Source organism: Lactuca saligna, chromosome 4 (genome assembly GCF_052625555.1).
Source record: "Lactuca saligna cultivar CGN05327 chromosome 4, ASM5262555v1, whole genome shotgun sequence".
Taxonomy (NCBI): Eukaryota; Viridiplantae; Streptophyta; class Magnoliopsida; order Asterales; family Asteraceae; genus Lactuca; species Lactuca saligna.
The window spans coordinates 330,620,372-330,641,552 of NC_136420.1; the positions used below are offsets into that span (position 1 = coordinate 330,620,372).

The following is a 21,181-nucleotide window of genomic DNA, read 5'->3' on the forward strand; positions in this document are numbered from 1 at the left end:
TACTGCTTGCCTGCCTGCATCATCCACCTGTTTTGGTTTTTGTTTATAGATTGCCTAAAGTTATCCCGATGGGTTTTTACTTTTGGGTGGTTGGATTCACGTTAAATTTGGTACCCGTTTCAATCTAATGTTTTTGAGTTTTTTGTATCACGTTAAATTTTTCTTGGAATTATAGATATATATGGGGCGTGTTTGGTACGGAGCTTTTGGAAGCGTTTGGGAGCTTCTAGCTTTTAGCTTTTGACAAAACGCTCTAGTTTAAACAAAAAGCTTCGTTTGGCAGTACGAGCGTTTAGCTTTTAGTTTTAACAAAACGCTTCGATTCTAAAAGCTACTTCATGTAGCTTTTAACAAAACGTTCCGGAGCTTTTGAAATCAATTTCCCTAATTACACTTAAAAATATATTTATATATTTTTTATTTTTAATAAATTGTCCTTTTATGTAATTTTATATATTTCAAAAGCTTCCAACTACTTTTACCAAACATTCATATAACAACCAGCTAACCATTACCCACTTCCAGCTAACAGCTACTTTTACCAAACACACCCATGGTGTGTGATCTAATGTTCTTATTCCTAGTTTTTCAATTTTTTTTTTTTTTTTTTATCAACTTGGATTTGTCTTTATCAGGTGGGTTTTTGTCTACTCAAGTTCCATGAAATCGGTCCAATTCCCCCCGTCTCTTCACCACGACTCTCTGTATCCCTAGAAATCACATTCAATTTCAAATCATAATTTCAATTTTCAGACCTAACTTGTCGCTAATCTCTCCCTCTCCCTTATTCTTAGTTCTTCAGTGTCTTTCATCACCAAAATGATTTTGATATTTAGTCTTAATTTCAAAACCTGTATATTCACTTTACACAAACATGCCGTCATTTTCTAAAATACTTTTTCAACATCATTTATCCAACCATGCTTAACCCAAAAAAAATTTTAGAAGTCATCGATATTGCTACATATACTACAAATTAAAACCCAAGTTTGCTTGTTGGGCCCTCAATGCTACATGGATTAAAAAACAAACGGCTTACATTAACAAAAAAAAAAAAAAATAGCAATGAAGACTTGCAGTTTAGGTTTCAATCCATGTTAAGCTTCCCATTAACAAGAACTTGCTCGGAAGTTCTCCACCTGATGGAGCTAGATATGTGATTTTCTTCCTGAAATTGTAAATACAACTGAAAATTAATTTGTATTCTATATTTAATACTTAATGGTGACATTAAATTGAGAGCTCAATCAAACCTTGGAATATCGATATCAGTGATCCAAATAAACCCAGCTATGTTGCTACATAAATCAAAGTACATAAACGAAACCAAAATAGTAAGCAACATATATAATAAGTTTTATTAAAACAATTTTAAAAGAATACCTTGAAAGAATCTGATCTTGTTCTTTTGCAAAAGAGACAGCAAGAACTAAATTGAGCAGATCCCTGTTGATGTTTACAGGAACCAATCTCATGGGGTCCGCCACAGGCTGTGCACCAATAGGGAGAGCTGAAGCTGGGGCCTGTGGGCCACCCCCAACTTTATAAATACTCAAATCATTGAAATTCGCTATACTTGAGTGAGGGGAAAGGTCATTTGAAAGACCATAAAAATATTCCTGTAATTAATTTAAAACAAAAAACGTTAGCCAAAAAATTATATGATCATCATCTAAACTTTTGACTTATTTTGACTTACTCTTATCCTCTGGCTCCTTGCACTTGCTCTGAATTTTGAATTCCTGGATACAACACCACCTGATTTTTGTAGTTTCACTACATCCACATTCGGTTTTCGTTTTAATACATCTTTTAACATGCTGCAAAGTTTCTCCTGTTTTTAAAAATAAAATAAAATAAGTATTAGCAATTTATAGTTCCATTTCTTCCATCATTTTATGACATAAAAAATGATATTATTATTAACTTTATAGTGAAAGTTTTTTCACCTGACCCAACACAAGAACAACAGTAGCCTGGAATGTATCAATTGCATGCAAAAGAAGCTGCAAAGAGACACAAAATGCTAGTCAACAAAACTTGTATTATTGCTTTTAACCCTATACTTTGCACTATATGCAAAATGAGGACCTAAACAACACATACATCATAACCAAGTCCATCAATGAATCCCATGGTGTTGATGACCATGCCTGCAGCTCTAGATTCAGGATTCCCAGCAAATTGTCTTTCCAATATCTGTGCTAGCTCCTTTACTAATACCCTATAAAGATCTGCATTAACACTACAAAAACAAAAGTAAGAAATTTTCAAACAAAAACTTATAAATGAGCGAGTAAAAGATTGTTACGTTGGAGTGTTGTGTCCAAAAAAGTAAACAAGAGGCATTTCAAGAGGAATCCCTTCAACAGGGTCAATTGGCATTTCAATTGGGCTTGCAGCAATACACCCAGGGAGGGTTATAGATCCTTGTCCAATGTCCAAATCCACAAAAGTAGGTTTCCATCCTTGTTTTGCTGCCCAACTAAGAAGCATTCTAGATAATGTACTCTTTCCAGAATCTGTGGGTCCCACAACAATCACCCTGGGACCCTAAAGAAATACAGAATTTGGTGAAATAGTTATTATTTTGTCATGGAAATGTTATTAGAGATTGAAAGCATAAAGAAAGAAAGGTAAAAGACACCTGGGAAGCATCAGAATCACTGGGAGAGGCTTTTGCACGATTTCTGCGACCTTCGAGTACAGCATGCACGTTTACATAACTGATCATTGGTGTCTTTATATCAAAATAGAAAACAAAAAATTAATATTATTGTACATTAAGAAAGTAAAATACAATGGTGACATGATATAATATTAATATCCTACCTCATCTGCTACATAATCAGTTTCAGTGTTGTCTTGCATTTCAATGGTGGCCCCATACCATGTAAATATCTGAAATTACAAAAAGAAGGAAACAGAAGTATTAGAATAGGACAAGATTCAAGTGATCTTTAATATTCCTGGTGGATTTTTTATTTTTTTTTCAAAGTTGTTAAGAGTTTACAGCAAATTTCATTCTTGGTGGGAAGATGAGCCAATTTTCTGGGGGCATTTCGGTCCCAAATATCTCAGCTGTCCCATTTAGTAGCCTGAGGCGAAGAGAACTGTTAAAATTGACTTCAATCCTCAGTTCACTTTCTTTCTCCAGTTTCACCTGCTTCATTGCAGGAGAGCTGCCTGAAGCTGCAGGTGGGCCTGAAGGTGTGCCTCCATATGCCATAATTGACTTTATGTTCAAACAATGCTTCTGCTTGTTGATGCAATTACCTTCAATTATCTTAAAAAAGGTAAACAAGTTAAGTATTTCTATCCTTACAGGCACTAGTAGAGTTTTTTAAAGAAAAAAAAAGGCAGAAAGAAGATGATGTGTTCTGTAATTGTAACAAAATGGAAATTGTTTGCAAATTTCATTGGATTTATAGACTATAGCATCTTATACAGTTATACTCAGATTCCAGAACGAATACAAAGCCATGGGAATCATGTTTCCTACTTACCAAGCTTAATTATGCATCCACTAGCAGTGTTTGTTCTTACTCTATCAGCTAATGTAGCAATATTAGTCAGAAATACATTCATATGTGTATTGAAACACTATTTCAGCAACTCTGAATGTGATTAAGACTTATATACACCATCAATTTTCAACTTCAAGCATTGAACTTGTCTACGGTTGAGAACACATAAAAACCACTGTATTTAAATTGTTCTGTGCTCAGAGTTGCTCGTGAAACTTTGGTGAGAGACATAATTTCAAGATGAAATGGATCACGCATATAAAAAACCTAATGTATTAGATCAACTTCATCAATAAAATGCATAAGAACGATAACATGAAGAATAAATACAAATTTGAGTATGATTCAGACAACTTGGTGATTGAGCACAACCGAAATCTAATAGATTACAATCGACAACGGCATAACAGAAAAATGAAGAAAACAGAGTGAAACTGACCTGAGAGAATAACGCAGAAGGGTTTAGCAGAGAAAGGGGACGGATGATGTTTGGAAGCCCAACGTGAAATTGGTTTTTGGGGGAAAACGAAGGGGTGTTTATTTGGAGTTTCGGACTTGAGAGTGTAATTTTTGTTCAAAGCCCCTCATGTTTCTGAAATTGCCAGTTAAACCCTATTATCTTATCGATTGCGACATTGTATTTGAAATTTTCGTGTAACTTTCACAAAAATATCATCAATGAGCAAAATAATGTGGGTCTATTTTAATTTTATTAATTTATAATAATAATAAATTTCTAAGGACAAAGTTTTTTTTTCTGTCCAAAAGAAACCGAAGAGGCAACAAAGCATGAGGAACTAAAAAGAAGGGGAAAAAAAAGGAACCTGAAGGACCAAAGTGGATATTACTGCAAACCACATGACAATTAGTGTAATGTACTCTAAAATGAAATTTTAAGGGTCTCGGACTGAAGACAGGGAAGGGGAGACAGCAAAACAGGCGGAGGGCGCGGGCGACGGCGATATAGACGGTGGGGCCAAGGCAGACGGCGACAGCGATACAAGGAAGGGGCGCAGCTGCAGCCGGTAATTTTCTTCTCTTCTTTTATGGTGATTTATCTTGAGACGCTGCAATATAATCCTTTATTTTGCTTGAAAAAAATCAATAATTTCTTAATTGTTATATAATGCTAATGAGGGGTATACTAAGAGCTTAACTTTTGGGAATCAAGGAGTTAGGACTCTAGTATTCAGGTGAATCATACTTGGGAACATATATGATTTTCGTTAATACGGTATATTTGAAGCAACAGGTTCCTATTTGTTTAAAACAAGTATTTACATTTTCTTTAAATGTTGCTCAAGATATTAAGGAAATAAATATATTTGGTTTTGAATTCTACTTTGCAGCATTGTGGAGTACTAATTTTTGAGGAACTCATCAAGATATGAACCAAAATTGGGATAGAATTAGCACTCTTCCTCAAGACATAGTTGAAAAAATTCTGACTCTTATGCCAATCTGAGATGCATTATGGATGAGTATTTTGTCAAAGAAATGGAGGTATTCTTGGGCAAGCATGCTGAAACTTGTATTTGATGAAATGTGGTTGATGTATATTCTGATAACGAAGAAATCAATAAATACAAGCTTGTCAATGCAATCTTGAACGTTTTGTTGTTACACAAGGTTCCAATTTTGGAATTCGTTGTTTGTATGGCTGATACGTATATTTTCAATGAGTTTAACCAGATTATACTTCATCTTTCAAGGAGCAATAACCTCAAGATATTCATCTTTGAGATTTGGTCACCTAATAGTCGCTACAAGCAACCCTCTTTGTTCTTTTCATTGCAAGGATTAGAAGACTTAGATCTTACAGATTGTGTATTTGAGCCTCCATTGTTATTTAATGGATTTAGTATGTTCAGGAAGTTGAGGTTTCTCAATGTTGACATCACTACCAAGACACTTCTACAACTCCTTACTAATTGCCTCCTACTTAGGAGTTTACCTTGGTAAGGTCCATAAGCTCCCCACTTCCCCAAATTTAGAGAAAATTCAAGTGAAGGTAGCATGCTATCACATTTCTGTTTATAATGGATTTTCTAGGGGTGGCAATATCCATATCACACACACGAAACAAAATTAAATTTTGAATCCGTGTCTATGTACATGTCAACTGTCAAGTAAAAAAAAAACACGATGTTGTATCGTGTACGAAATTTACACGATATTATGTGTTTGTCGGGTTTTTCATGTTCTGTGTGATTAATTATGAATTAAATAAACTAAAAGGTTTATTTTATTTTATCTTTTTCGTTTTTATCGTGTTCTTTAATTTGATCGTTTTCGTGTTAGTACAACAAAACATGACGTAGTGTTGTGTTCATGTTATATAAAAATTGTCGTGCTTCAGTTGTGTCAGCTAAAAACACGACACAATTGCGTAATTTGCCACTCGTAGGATTTTCACAATTCTATTAATAAATCTGACTTGTTTTTCCGATTAGATGTGTTGGGAACATGGCTGGTGTTCTCAACAAACTTTCAAGAAGTTGCTTGATTTTTCAAGTCTACTCGGGCCTCAACTTGGATCATCTTAAAGAATTGGAGATAACAAGATGTCTTATTAGTGCTCTAGAGATAACAATACGTCTGTTTCCACCGAGGAAGAAGTTCAAATGTTTCAAGATTTGCTACAACTGCCATTTCCACGTGCATCACCAACAGCAAAATTCATTATTGAACGCCCTAAAAATTGAATGTGAAATGTCAAACAAGTTTTATTGACACAATTTATGTTGTTGGGTAAATTTAAGGCTTGTAAAAGCACAAGTAATACCTTTTGAAATTGGCTATTTTGAACCTGATTAATTGTGTTTTTGAGTTAATTAATGCTACTTTCTACTCCTTAATATTCCCAAACTCATCATAACCACTCGATTTTGATGCTGGAGCAATAAAACACCAAGTAGAAGCTAAAAAAATGTAAATGGTATAGTATGATTAACTAAAATCATAATATAAATCCCGGCACCACTCAGCCCTTGTGGCCATGGAGGTTCGCCTGCAGTGACTCCAGGGCATGAGGCAAAACTTTATGTTTGCAGCGGGGGATTAGTCGGTGCGCGAAAGCTGGCCCGGAAACCCTTGTTAGGGAAGTTCCCTTTCCAAAAAAAAATCATAATATAAATACGATCACAGTATATACGAAATAAATGTCACGCAATTTAAAAATATATATCTGATTTTTTTCTAATGATATGCACGCCTTAATTATGTGTTTGCTTCATTAGGCCCTATGCGTCGTGATTCAGAAAAAATAGGGCCAAGCCCAGGCTTGACTTGACATTTGTCAAGTTGGGTCCTTAATCGTTGGAACTTTGATAGTTTGATGACACCTACGCTTTGGTGGGCCTTATGAAAAGATAATGGTTTTCTAATTTTCCAATTAAAAAGTTTCACAGTATCTTGGACTAGAGGTAGCACAAAAAAAAGTTTATGATCGGAAATTGGTTTAAGATCCGAAAACCGATCTGATTAGAAACCGGTTTTAGCTAAAACGGTCCGGTTTGAATCCGAACCAATAGTTTGTATAAGTTTGAAATTATTTTTGTTGAAGTTGGTTTGAAAAACTAGTCAAATTTTTTTTTTCTTTTATACCCAAACAACCATGTAGTTGTTTTAGAGTCGTTCTTTGTATAAAAACTTTTGCCCCTTGTTTGTTAGTATAGGGAAATCTCCAGAAAAATCCTAAAATTTTAATTCAATTTATGAAAAAATCTCAAACTAATTTTTGTTTACAGAAAAGCACAGAATACCGGCTAAAACTTCGAAACAACCCTTTTTGGCCGGTTTCGTAGATTTAGCCGGTATTCTGTCCTTTTTCGTTAGTTTGCTCAAAATATTAGGATTTTTCTGAAAATTACCCGATAACCAAAATATTGGGACTTTTTTGAAAATTACTATGGAATTAATGGATATTATTATTAACAAATCATTTATAAACATAATTTTTTTTTTATTATAAACAAAGGAAATACATTTGTTGTTAATTTCTAGAAATAGAATGGTCGACTATGTACTTCTCAATTGTTTGTTGGCCACTTCAAAGTCTCTATGTTCTTCATATGTATCGTTGTGGGTGTCATAGTGAGAAGTACTCTATTAGGCGTGACCAATACAAGAGTTGATAATATTTATTAATACACAATCAGTAAGTGTCTACTTGCTATTAAGCATGATGCTATATGATCATGTGTTATTAGAAAATATCATTACACGAACATATAGATCTTTCATTATGTTCTTTAACCTAACTACCACCTAACCTCCAAACATTACCCGGTAACAACCATAAAATTACACACATCTATCGAGAGTGAAAAGTAAACTTTGAATGACAATTTAAATAGATAATCACCCTTCACTTGTTTTCATATAAATTATCATTCAGGGTTCACTTTTCACATTTTATAGATGTGTGTTAGCCGATGATTGTTAACATGTAAGGTATGAATGTTGGTTGGTAGTTAGGTTAAACAACATAAGAAGAACACCAACATTAGAGGAATGCTAACTAACTTCATCTCACCATCATACCCACAACAATGCATAGGAAGAACATAGAGAGTTTGAGTGGTCAGGAAACAATAGAGGAGTATTTAGGCCACCAATATTTTGGTTATTATGTAATTTATAAAAGATTTGTTAATAATAATATCCATTAATTTCATGGTAATTTTCAAAAAAATCCCAATATTTTGGTTATTATGTAATTTTTGGAAAAGTCCCAAAATTTTGAGCAAACTAATGAAAAAGGACAGAATACCGACAAAATCTGCGAAACCGGTTGAAAAGGGTTTTTTCGAAATTTTAACCGGTATTCTGTGCTTTTCTGTAAATAAAATTTATTTTGGGACTTTTTCATAAATTGAACTAAAATTTTGGAACTTTTCTGGAGATTTCCCGTTAGCATATATAGGTAGTGGATGGGTTAGTTTGTTCACACCACTAAAAAACGCTTACAAATCTCTAAAAATTCACAAACGCCGATGACAACATGCTTATATTCGATTACAAATGTTATGTTTATTGTTTTTATGTTTGATGATATACTTATTTCATGTTTGTATGTATTTTCCAAAACCAAAAAATCTATAAAATAAATGTTTTTTTTTAGTTTTTTATCGATTTTTTTGGAAACCAGTTGTCCAATCCGGTTTCAATTTGGCCTGATCTAATTTGTTTAGCTTTGAATATTTTTTCTTATGAACCGGTTTCAATCTAATCTGGCATTAGTCTAAACCAAATTTGATTTTGTAGGCTCAAACCAAATTGGTTTTAAAAACCGACCTCGTTTCTAAAAAACAGGTTTTTGTACTTCTATGGTGAACTCAACCCCATCGTCCCATTGTCCATCTTCTCCGGTGAGGCCAAAATGATCGAAATATATGTATGTTAGTATGCATATCTTTGTTAGAAAGACAACAAAATCACATATAATATTATGTAATTATTTTTTTGTTAAGAACCGTTGAAATAAGATGGTTTTTTTTCCAACCATATTAAAAAATAAATTGGTCATTCTCGAATTGAAATTATTAAACCCTAACCTTATATGTTTAACTTTGCATAGTATCACCTCAACTCATTAGTTAAATGGATTAAATTATTTTATCCAAACATGTTTATTACATCTTGAGGAGTATGTGGTGTCAATTTTTATCACATCTAATAATAAATATGATTGCGATCATCCATTTTCGCAGTCAAACCTCAAAATGGTTTTGAAATCCAATTTACTTATCATATATATATATATATATATATATATATATATATATATATATATATATATATATATATATATATATATATATATATATATATAATCCATTTTCGCAGTCAAACCTCAAAATGGTTTTGAAATCCAATTTACTTATCAAAATATATATATATATATATATATATATATATATATATATATATATATATATATATATATATATATATATATATATATATATATATATATATATATATATATATATATATATATATAAGAGGAAAGAAGCATTTATTAAGATAGATTGTCAAATTATCTTTCAAAATCCACAAAACAGATCACTAATAACATAAAAAAGTAGGGCAAATGACACGGTGAGCATTTTAACCGAAAAATTGAACCATAACCAAATTAACCGAACTATTACTAAAAGATATGGTTCGGTTTCTAATTTTGGTTAACCGAATACATATGATTCGATTATGGTTTTGATCTAAAACTTAACCATTATAAAACGAACCGAATCAACAATATTAATAAATGTTTTTAATAAAGTATAATATTAAATATATAATATGTAATTATATTAGAAACTGAAATTTTAAAAGGTAATTATTTATAACTAGATATGATAAGTAATCTTCTATCAACACAATTATATATACACAATCATTCATTTTTTATAACAATAGACTTATACATTTTTCAACTTTTATAGAAAAATATTTTTATTTTTATGACCATCTTTGACTATTTTGGTTAACTGATATTATAAAATTAACCGACTAAAACCATTAACCAAATCTCTTATTAACCGCTACTCAATGGTTATCGAAATACATTAACTAATTATAGTGGTTATGGTTCACATTTGACCAATAACCGAACTAAACATCCTCATACATACCCCTAGCAAATGATATGAAAGCTTTTAGGTTTATAGATTGTCAAATTATCTTTCATAATCCACAAAGCAAATAACTAATAACATAAAAAAAATATAGCAAATAATATAAAAGCCTTTAAGTTTTCAATAAATGTTTAGTTTTACCTTTCAGGATATTTTGGTTTCATTGAAGCCGAAAGTATGGGTATTTTTTTTTTTTGTTTAGAAGGTTAGTTGGTCACTCAGCAGGTTGCAATGACATGGCCCGACACATCAACATTGATTGGGCCAATTCGACATACATGGTGCTGATTAGGATTGAAACCCTTTGCAATTAAAAACGCACCCAAGAGGAATTAATGGAAGCACCAGATTTCGAACTCCGGACTTTTAACACCTTATCCAACGATTGAGCCACCTTACCAATAGGATGTGAACATTTTGCAAACATTTTCTATTGTAATTAATCATGAACTCTTAATTATATTATATAATATTGATATTACTATTATTATTATTTTGATTATTATTGTTATTTTCATTATCTAGACAAAATTGTAAAAATGATCCTTGTGTTTGTCAAAATTATGTGTTTTTAGTCTAAAAAGTTTTAGCGGTGTGTGAATGGTTCAATTTTGGATATTCTTAGTGATTTTGGTCCCTATCTGCTTGAAAAGACTATTATACCCTCTTGATTTTTTTTCCTTTTCTTTTAATTAATTTATTATTCATTATATTATATTATATTATATTATATTATATTATATTATATTATATTATATTATATATATATATATATATATATATATATATATATATATATATATATATATAATTTACTTTAAAATATCATCATTCATCCTACACTAACAACCACCACCACCACTGCCATATGGTTCATTTTAGAAGGGATTGTCCTCAAGGCTCGGACCCTGTGTGTTTTCAATGCAATCAGGTGGGCCACATGAAGGCTGACTGTTCGAGGTTGATAAGTGCAGCAGAGAAAGCACCTGCTCTAGTTACTTTGAGGATTACTGATAGCCACGAGGGCAGGGCCAAAGCTCCAGCATTAAGGAGCCAAGCATTGCAGTTGTATGTAGGGAGACTAGAGTTTCATTAGATGCTATTGTGGGCATGTTCCATTTACGTTTCTTCACCATATCATTTACATATATGCTGTTGGATCATGCATTTATATTTGTAAGACATTATTTTCGGTTTGGTTTCTCTTTAATTTCTTGGTTATTATTATTTCAAGGGTCGTCTTATGCCATTTTGCATATCAAGAGTCATGAGTAGAGCACACCTTGTTGTGCAAGAGTTAGTTCGTCAGCCATCTTTTGTGTGGGCCCAAGGTAGGATGAACTAGGGGTCCTGCTAGTGCGAAATCAGCAGACAGATCAGTATATTGGTTTAGCATAAGGGGGTCATAGGGAGTTGCTGCCAGGTTCATGTTTTTAAGATTGCGAGTATGGTCGTGATATCGGAGGCTTTTGGGAAAAAGGATCTCATAGGAGCTGGTTGTGTAACGTCCCAAAAATCCATAGTAATTTTTTTAAAAACAGTAAATCAAACAAATGAATTGTTCCAATGCGGAAAACTCTAGGGGATGTTATGTAGTCATCCCGGACCCTTCCCTTTCGTACCGGAAGTACCTGAAATCATAACCGTAAAATCGTAAGCACAAAACCTAGTGAGTTCCCTAAAATACCACATACAATACATATGATTGGGCTCGACCCACTATAATAGGCATAAACCTTCCAAGCTAGTGGGCCTAGCTCGACATACAAACACAAGATTCAACGAGACAGCTAGCACCCTACATAACATACAATAGACCTAGTCCTTCCTGATCCATGGGCCTAGCCCAACTGTAACGCCTCGTTTATTTAAATAAATTAATAAATGTAATTCCCAGATTAATTTGTGAAGAATTTTAATAGTGGAGGGTTGTTTAGTAAGTTACGGAGTTGTTTTCAGAAGAATTTTAGAAGCAAGGGTACGTTTGGTAATTAATGGATTTGAATTGAAAATTTTTTATGAATTCATGGACTAAAGGTGTAAGTGTTGGATTCAAATTGAGAATAAATTGTGGAGGAGGGGCTTTTTAGTAACTTTTGGGGTTATATTGAAAAGAATTTAGGAGTTGGGGTCTAAAGTGTAAATAAAGGAACAAAACTGAAAAGAAATTGGACTAGAGGGACCAAAGATGTTAATTGATCAAAAAGTTGTGTGATCGGGTATTAAACCCGTCACCCTACTCCACCCATGCGTACCCTAACCCTAAATGATGTAGCCGCCCACCTTATGACTCCCTCTCTCTCCAATGTCGCCACCCCTATTACTCTCACATCTCCGATCATCGAGGTCGCCGCCCACCGCCATGCCATGGAACCGCCACCATCAAGACTTGCTGTCGGCAACAACGTGAGTCAATGAGAGTTCCACCAAAGACTGGGAAGATCCAATGCAACGTCATCGTGTGAGTTGTATGCCGCCATATGAAGCACCAAGGTTGTGGTCGCTGCTGTCGTGTCAGGTGACCATCGTTATCGTGATGCTGACTGTCGGATACGCCTGAGTCCATTGCTGCCATTTGCTACCGGCGATTTCTGGAGACAAGGCTGACGTCGGGGCCGTCGTACCTATATCTTCTCTGGTGGGTTTGGGTTTGTTTTCAGATTAAAGACTTGATAGCGTGGGCGTTTGCTGGTGAGGAGTCACAGACCGACATGGGTGGCTGTCAAAAGCCATGGTCACCACCATGCCATTGTTGTTGCTGATGGACATTGTGTTGTTGTTGTTGTTGTCGGTCCACCGTGAGCCACCAGGTGGGTGGTTGGGTCCATAGTGCAAATGAGAAACCTATGTAGGTGTTTTGTGTGTTTATTTGGCCGGAAAATGTCATCGCCGCCACAAGCCACCATCGGCCGCCACTAGGGTGGTTGTGTGTGTATTATGTTAGTTAGTATGTGTGTGTGTCTATTTTTGGTTTTGAGCATTGTATCTGTAATTAGCATTGAGTAATGAAAAAGATAATAATAACCACCACCGTAAGGGGGTGGCTGCCGCCATGAGCCGTCATTGACCACCACTACCTGAGGTGGTAGTGGATGGTGCCCCACAAGAAAACCCTAATGGGCTTAAAGTTTAATTTTGGGCCATTAGAATGGAATTGTGTATTAAGCCCAATCACACCATATGATTTATTTAGAAGAGTGATGGACTTAATGGATTAAGTCCTTAATGGGTTAAGTGAATGGGTTAAGTGAGAAACACTTAACCCTAGTTATCATTTTATGGGAAACCCTAATTTTGGGAATTTGATCGGGACCCACACTTGAATTATTCACTAAAATTAATATATTAATTAATAATCAATTGCAATCAACCTAAAGCAATATTGGACTTGACGTATTAAGTCCTTAAAGGGTTAAGTGGGGACACTTAACCCTAATCATCATTTCATGTAAGAAACCCTAATTTTTAATTGGGCCTTGAGTTGGGCCTTTCCATTGGGCTTTGGTAATTAGATTATTAATGGTCCATCCAAGAATAATCTTATGGACTAGAATATGTTGATGGGCTTAAGGTAAGACCCATATGAGGGTTTAGGCCCAATTTGGAAAATTAGCCATAGATGGGCCTAGATGGTTGTATGATATTGGGCCCTTAGAATGAGACATGTTGGATTGTACTGAACAATTGGGCCTTAAAGGAAGACCATGTAGAGGTTTGGGCCCAATTTGGAAAGTTGGGCCATATGTTGGGCTTTTCTCCCTAGTTGACTTTGGGCTTATGGATTGGGCCTTGGGCTTGGGTAAGCCAAGCTAGGGGTAACGTAGTAATTATCCAAAGTCTATATTTATAGTTATGTAGTGGAACCCAATTATTAATTGGGTGTTATTTTGATATTGACAGATCGAGAGTCTGTCATCCAATAGCCATGATTTTGTCAGTAGGACTTTAGTAGTGTGATGTGAGTTTCCTTCCAGTAGGAATGGGTCTACGGCCACAATGTCGGCCCGTTTAGATAGCATTAGTTCTGGACTGCGATCTGATGCCGGGGTGGTCCCGAGAGGTAGTTTAGTATGCTTGATGTCTTTGTGATTCAGGCATGTCTATGTGTTATGTGTTCCGGACTGCGGTCCGATGCAGTATGCAGTATATGTGTTATTGTTATATGTTATGATTATGTTATGCTATGTTCAGTTAGTTCTGGACTTCGGTCCGATGCAGTGAGCAAGGCCCTAGTTAGTTCCGGACTTTGGTCCGATGCAGTGGGCGAGGCCCAAGTTAGTTCCGAACTTTGGTCTGATGCAGTGGGTGAGGCCCAAGTTAGTTTCGGACTTTGGTCCGATGCAGTGGGCAAGGCCCAAGCTATTCCAGACTTCGGTCCGATACAGTGGGCAAGGACCAGTATTCGCTTTATGTGTTATTGTATGGTATGTGGTAGTTTTGGGGAGCTCACTAAGCTTTGTGCTTACAGTTTCAGTTTTGGTTTCAGGTACTCAGTTTTCAAAAAAGGAGCTCGGGAAGATTGTAGTGCACACACCATCTGTTTAGCTTGGGATGCTTATACTCTGATATTTTGACAATTTTTATGATATCTTGAGATACACAGTTTATGATTTTTATATGATGTTTGATAACTATGGTTTTATTATTAAATTAAAACGAAATTTTTAGACTGCATTTTTGGGATGTTACAAGTTGGTATCAGAGCCTTGGTTTGAGGGATTCGAGCACACTTCCGAGTGTGTCTGAACTCAAACTAAGGAAGTAAAAGTTTTCAAAAGAAAAGAGTTTTAGAAAAGCGAAAAGAATTTTCAGAAAGAAAAGAACTTTGAAAAGAGAAAACGGGTGTAGTGCATGCAATCAGCCGAGCTCAAGTAAGTACTCCCAAATTACCCATACAAGTTTATGTTATGTTATGATTATTAGCTTTATTAGAATTGCATGATAGATTAGGATTAAGGATCTAGGAAGGATGCCTTATGTGCCTGTTATATGTGTTTCAGCTCTATGAAAACTGCATGCCAGTACAAAATTGTCAGTATGATAGCCATAGTAGTATATGCTTGATTATGTGTACTCGATGCTCGAATGTTGCTTGCTTTGTGCTTTTAGGAGTCTTAGTTGTCTTTCACTAACTAGTAAAAGAATATGTTACGTTACATATTGTGAGGACTAAATAATTTCATAAGGTTAGGTCTAGCTCTATTGCGCAGATCTTGTCTGAGTCCAACCGTTGTATGGTAGGATCTCCCATTCGAAGAATTATCTAGTCTTAGTGATATGTAATAGTATTCACAAGCTAGTTAGGGGGAGGTAGCCGAGACTTCTTGTGCAACTGATAGTAGAGAGTGGGTTGGTGATTACCCTAAGGCAAGCCTAGGATGAGCTTAGAATGAGATCAACAGTAGTAGTCGAAGAGACTTGATGGAGTCAAGGCAGTTCTTGAGGAAAGTACAGATAGATGTGGAAGGTAGTAGGGGCCCATACTACTGAAAGCAGAGGATCTGTACTCGAACCAAGGAAGGCTGAGATAAGACCAGGGAAGATCTAGAGTGTGAGATCCCTCGATTTATGATGAATATTATGATGTTAGTGATGGTATATTACTGAGTATAGTGACGCTACATGGTCAACACACATCACATACAACCCTAAAAAGGGTCAGTCCAAGTCCAGTCAAAGTTAACATTGGTCAAAGTCAACATTCAGTTGACCTGACTCACCGAGTTGGCCTACCAACTCGTCGAGTCCATGCTTCTCTAATCCCACACAAAACCACGGCTCCACTCGTTAAGTCTATCAAAAACTCGACGGGTTCTCCTTCAATCATAACATCAAGACCATCTTCATCCGAATCGCCGAGTTCCTTCTTGAACTTGTCGAGTTCATCTCCAACTTAAGAACTTGTCTAGTCTATGACTCGCCGAGTTGTATGAACAACTCATCGAGTCCATCTTCAAAGATTGGGAGATTGCTATGGACTCGCCGAGTTTGCTCATACCACTCGCTGAGTCCCATGGCTTCCAGGTCCCTTTTCGCGTCTAAACCCACAAGGGACTTCCTTCCTAACAATTACCCATTCACCGAAAGGGTTTGGTGCATAATGGTCACCGACTCGTCGAGTCCTAAGAACAACTCGCCGAGTCCGACCTTGGCCAATTCCATACAGTCGATTGAAGTAAGGTCTAACACACCAAAACCATAGATGTGGCCTTCTAATGTCCATTTTATACGTAAAGTTCCAAACTTGATGCACATGCATGGCATTTTTAGCTCAAAAATCCATATAAAGTGTCCTACAATGTGCATGGGGCTCTCATGGCCCTAAATTTGGCACCTTTATGCCATGAGACCCCTCTTAAGGCCCAGATCCGATGTCAAAACCCACTCAACACTTTCAAATCCGAAAATGACTTAGAAATCCATAGAGATCCCTAGTTAAAGATGAATAAAACATAGATGAGTCAATACAGGGGCATTATACCTTGAAGCTGCTGAAAATGAAGTAAGATCTCCGGATGTACAAGCCCCAACTCGATTTCCAAGCTCTTTTCTTCCTTCCAAGCTTTATAATCCACACAAGAACACCAAAAATGGCTTTAACTCACACACACATATCTAGGGTTCGATATGAAGCTTTCAAGAGAGTGTTAGGGACAAGGGAGGCTGAGTTAAGTTGTTTATATAGGGTGTAAACCCTCAGAATTAGGGTTTCACTTAACCAGCACCTACTCATCGAGTTAATCTCCTGACTCGTTGAGTCGGTCACTTAACATGTTCGCAGCCACGTCCCTACCCGACGAGTTGATCCTCCAACTCGTCGAGTCCCAGAGAAACATACTTATACTTAAGAAAACATACCAGGTGTTACAATTTCGGTCCCATATTTTTGGGTTTTCGGCCTTACTGGACTATATGCATTGTGTTTTCGGTCCTATGTGAGTCCATGAAGTAATTTTCGGGCCTAACATCTTTAAAGTAATTGGTTTCGGTTCAAGGGTGTTCCAAGGTTCTAAAACTTGAAATCCTTAAGTATTATACTATAGCATGCTCATAGACATTTTACTTGAACTTGTGTTGACTCCTTTAAGTCCTTGATGGCATGTTGACTTCATTTGTCTTTCAAAGGTTCATTAAAACTTGGCTTTCAAAAGTGTATATACATTAGAACTTGTAAAATCATCCTCTATTGGATTTCTATGTTCTATTGTAACAAGGTTACAATGTGAATCTACTGATACATGGATGAAGTTTAGATCTAGTTTTCTCTAGGATTTTTTAGGTTTTCACATCATCCCCCCGTTAGAGGAAATTTTGTCCCGAAATTTGAACTTTAAATGGGACTTCGAGTGTTGGGGAAAAGATGTGGGTACTTTTGTTTCATTTAACCTTCTTGTTCAGGTCTTCACTTGGCATTCTAGTGGACTTTCACTATTGGTGTACGACTTTGTTTCGCTCTCTTGCTTATCCATGTCTATGTTCTCTTACTAATTCTTTTACGAAGTGTAGACTCTTATTTACCTCAACTTTATTGAGTGGAATTACTAGAGTCTCGCCGGTTAGATATTTTCAGATTGGGCGTAGGAGATGGGGTGTATGTTACCGAGTTCTTATGGTAGTTGCAGTTTTTTAAGAGTTTGTGTAGTCTCAGAATCTCCTTGTGATGCATTCTTATCTGCTTTTCTACTTCATCTTTTCTATCTCATCTATTGCTTTGATCGGTAGGAAGTGTGTGGGTTTGGTTTACTTCTCTATGTTCATCCGAATAGTAGCATGTCCATTTGTAGTACTGGGCAGCTTTGTCCTGAAGTTCGTGGTTAGATTCATGCCTGGTTCATCCATCATAGCCTCATATATACACATCGTATATCACCCTTGCGTATATACTTAGTAGTGATCAGTTAACCGTATTTGTCCCTAGCCTCTATGCTTCAACTTGACTTACTCTGCGAGTGGCATTCCCAAAAGGTCTGCTACAAAAAATCCGGGAAGGTTACGAAAGGTATGACACTCCTTGCATGAGTGCTTCTGAGCAAGCGATGATTCAGAGGTTTGTATCGGGTTTGTCGTCATAGATTGAAAGAGTTTCGTTAGTCAGTTGGTTAATGTTGGAATAGTGTCTAAGGCTGCAACTATATTAGGCAAGTATTTGATCCGATTGTGCATGGTCCTTTTGGGTTGCCTTCACCATAGCAACTTGGTAGGATGATTTATTATGAGAGAATAGATATTATTAATATATTATGAGAATAATATAAGGAATAATAATATAGTTATTTGATTAATATAAGTCATAGATTAATTAGTATTAATTTGGTGACTTAAGGAGATTAATTAAATAAGAGGGTATAAACTGTCAATTGTTTGATAGTTAAACTTTAGACTATAAATCCTTATTGGATAGGGGTTGGACGATTTCTAGGCTAGGATAAGCCTCAAAATCGTCCAAGGCATTATCTTGGGAAGGATTTGGATTGCTTTGAGTAATAATTATCCAACTAGGGTTTGAGTTGTAACCCTTAAGGAGTCTACAAGTATAACTAGACCCTATGGCAAAGGGAATTCGGTACTTGATCTAAAGTAGAGAACCCCTGGCCGAATTCCTCCTCTCTCCTCTCTCTCAAATCATCTTCTTTGCTAGTTGGTGTTTGTAAGCCATTAGAGGAGTGCCAATTGTAACTCCAAAGCTCCAAGAACAAGAAGATCAAACAAGTGTTTCAAGGTACGATTCTAGATCTGATTTTTGTATTGTTCTTACACCTAATTAGTCATTAGAAGTCTTGGATTCAAAGCATGTTTAATAGAGAAACCTAGATCCGAGCATTAGGGTTTGTATGTGCACTTAGGAATGTTCTTATGTACAAAACCCATTAGTGGTATTAGAGCTTAGATTGGTTTCTATTAAATTGATGCTTGAATGTTTGAATATTAGCTGCAAAATTCGATTTTTGTGTTTCTGAGTCATGGACTCGGCGAGTTGGCCTAACTCGGCGAGTCCAGTGTGGGTACTCGGCGAGTCCGAGCATCAAGATTAGCCAAAAACGAGATTTTTTCATATTTATCTTATGGAAACTTACCTTAATCATATTAGATCAACCATAATCCGGTTTTATGACTATATTTTTGATCTAATTGAAGATATTTATCAATTAATAAAATATTTAATTTCCTTATATGATAATTATTAATCAAATATGGATAATTATGTGATTAATTGTTAATTTAAATTATTTGTTATTTGATCCTTTATGTTTTAAATGTTTAAAACCTGTCCTCAAGTTTTGAAATTTATGTTTTGTGATTAAAAGTTTAATTTAGACAATTTAAATTTCAAACCCTAGAATTTTACAAGTTTAAAATATAACCCTATACTAATATAATATTACAAGATTAATATCTATATATGTATAACTTAAATGCTAGTCTTACCGTTAGTAGGCCTCATTCACGAAGCCGGTCTATAAGGTGGGTATAAGGTTGCGGCCTATAAAATGGCACTTAATGGGTGTACACTCACACCCGCCGCTCGCTTGATTGATGGAGGGTTGTTAGCCGAACGGGTAGGATAGGGCAACCTCATCCTCTCATTAAAAGTATAATAAGAAATACAAAGTAACTACATGTTTTCTTAAAATTTCTCAATCTTAGTTACTTTAGGAAAAGTGAATTGATGCAATCCCATGAAATTACACTTTGCACCTTGCTAAAGAAGTTAGTGGAGCGTGTGTGGTTTACCGGCACACTAATTGGTTCTAAGCGAAGGTGGCAAAGGGTGATTCATTGTTTATCATAGTTCGATGGAGCGTGTGTGGTTTACCGGCACATCGAATAGGTGATCGTTACAATGAAGGCACCATGTTAATTTGCATGGTAATTCACACCCGCTTTGTGATCCTCGGTATCCCAGTCACAAACAAGAGGGGCATATCGAGATTTAGACATGCCATTGAAAAGTTTCAATGAATCTCATCCGAACCTAGGAATTCTCAATACATTTAGGACTTAAAGTTATGTTTTTCATGGTGGAGAATTAGTGAATCGTCATTCACTTACCTTCAAATTGTTTGCATATTAGATTACGGCATCCCTTTTATAGTGTGTAAATATTGTTGTTGGATCCTAGCCCTAATTTTTCTTATTGGGTGATAATTAGGGATTCATATTCTAATCTATCTTTGTCCTTTCTATTTATAGATGTCGAACGCCAACAATGCTGCTGCGAGTTCTTTCACTTTGATGAGCCTTTGTCAAAAGGTCACCTTTGATGGAACGAACTTTAGCGAATGGATAAGATACATTCGCACTATTGCTCGCTATGAGGATAAGGAGTATGTCCTCGATGAGAAGCTCGAGAAAATCAACCCCGAAATTGCTACTCCCGCCGAAATCACCGCTTTCGAAACTCACGAGCGTGATGCAACGAAAGTGCATTGCATCATGATCGTGACAATGAACTCCAAATTCCAAAAGTCGTACGGGGACATGTATCCGTACGAAATGCACCAAGACTTATTGGAGAGATACCATCAAAACGCAAGACAAGAGCGTTATGAGATTTTCACGAACATGATTTCCACTAAGATGGGTCATGCAGAGTCTCTTACCGTGCACTTGCAAAAGATGCAAAGGTATGTCGACCGCCTTCGCAAGTTAAATGTTGACTTTGGGGAAGACTTGGCGATCGACATGGTGCTTCACTCTTTGCCTCCAAGCTACAATCAATTTAGGATGACCTATCACATGAACAAAGAAGAGGTCACCCTAAGCAAACTCCAAGGTCTCTTGAGGGTCGCTGAGAGCAACTTCAAGGACAAGTCTATTGCACCAACTCCCAATCCACCCACTGCTCCTGTCTTGGCAATTGGACAAGGAAAGGGAAAGAAGAGGAAGGCTTCATCAAAGAACTATCTAAAGGTTAAAGCCCGAGATGGTGCCTCTTCTAGTGGGACCAAAGTTGATCCCGCTAATCCCTGCTCTAACCCGAAGGAGGCAGAGTGCCACCACTGCCACAAGATA

The 21,181-nt window shown here is 36.0% G+C and overlaps 1 protein-coding gene and 2 long non-coding RNA genes across 4 annotated transcripts; 2 read left to right on the forward strand and 1 right to left on the reverse strand.

Annotated features, from left to right (window-relative positions):
• Positions 1-909: 909 nt before the first annotated feature.
• On the reverse strand, positions 910-4,057 carry LOC145044116 (protein CLP1 homolog). 2 transcript variants are annotated; one of them, XM_078992938.1, is made up of 11 exons: positions 3,967-4,057; positions 3,014-3,286; positions 2,833-2,901; positions 2,648-2,740; positions 2,312-2,553; positions 2,107-2,245; positions 1,950-2,006; positions 1,700-1,834; positions 1,384-1,619; positions 1,254-1,298; positions 910-1,168 (listed from the first exon to the last, which is right to left on the reverse strand). In XM_078992938.1, the coding sequence occupies exons 2-11, from the start codon at positions 3,227-3,229 to the stop codon at positions 1,081-1,083; spliced, it is 1,320 nt and encodes a 439-aa protein (XP_078849064.1). In that variant the 5' UTR covers positions 3,230-3,286; positions 3,967-4,057; the 3' UTR covers positions 910-1,080. The 2 variants fall into 2 exon arrangements, with proteins under 2 accessions (XP_078849064.1, XP_078849065.1); XM_078992939.1 differs by having other exon boundaries at positions 3,014-3,276; positions 3,967-4,040.
• Positions 4,058-4,415: 358 nt separating this feature from the next.
• Positions 4,416-5,130, forward strand: LOC145040050 (uncharacterized). Its single transcript, XR_013679851.1, has 2 exons — positions 4,416-4,552; positions 4,877-5,130. It is a non-coding gene; the product is annotated as an uncharacterized LOC145040050 (long non-coding RNA).
• A 328-nt stretch (positions 5,131-5,458) lies between these two features.
• On the forward strand, positions 5,459-6,344 carry LOC145040051 (uncharacterized). Its single transcript, XR_013679852.1, has 2 exons — positions 5,459-5,538; positions 5,981-6,344. It is a non-coding gene; the product is annotated as an uncharacterized LOC145040051 (long non-coding RNA).
• The last annotated feature ends 14,837 nt before the right edge of the window (positions 6,345-21,181 follow it).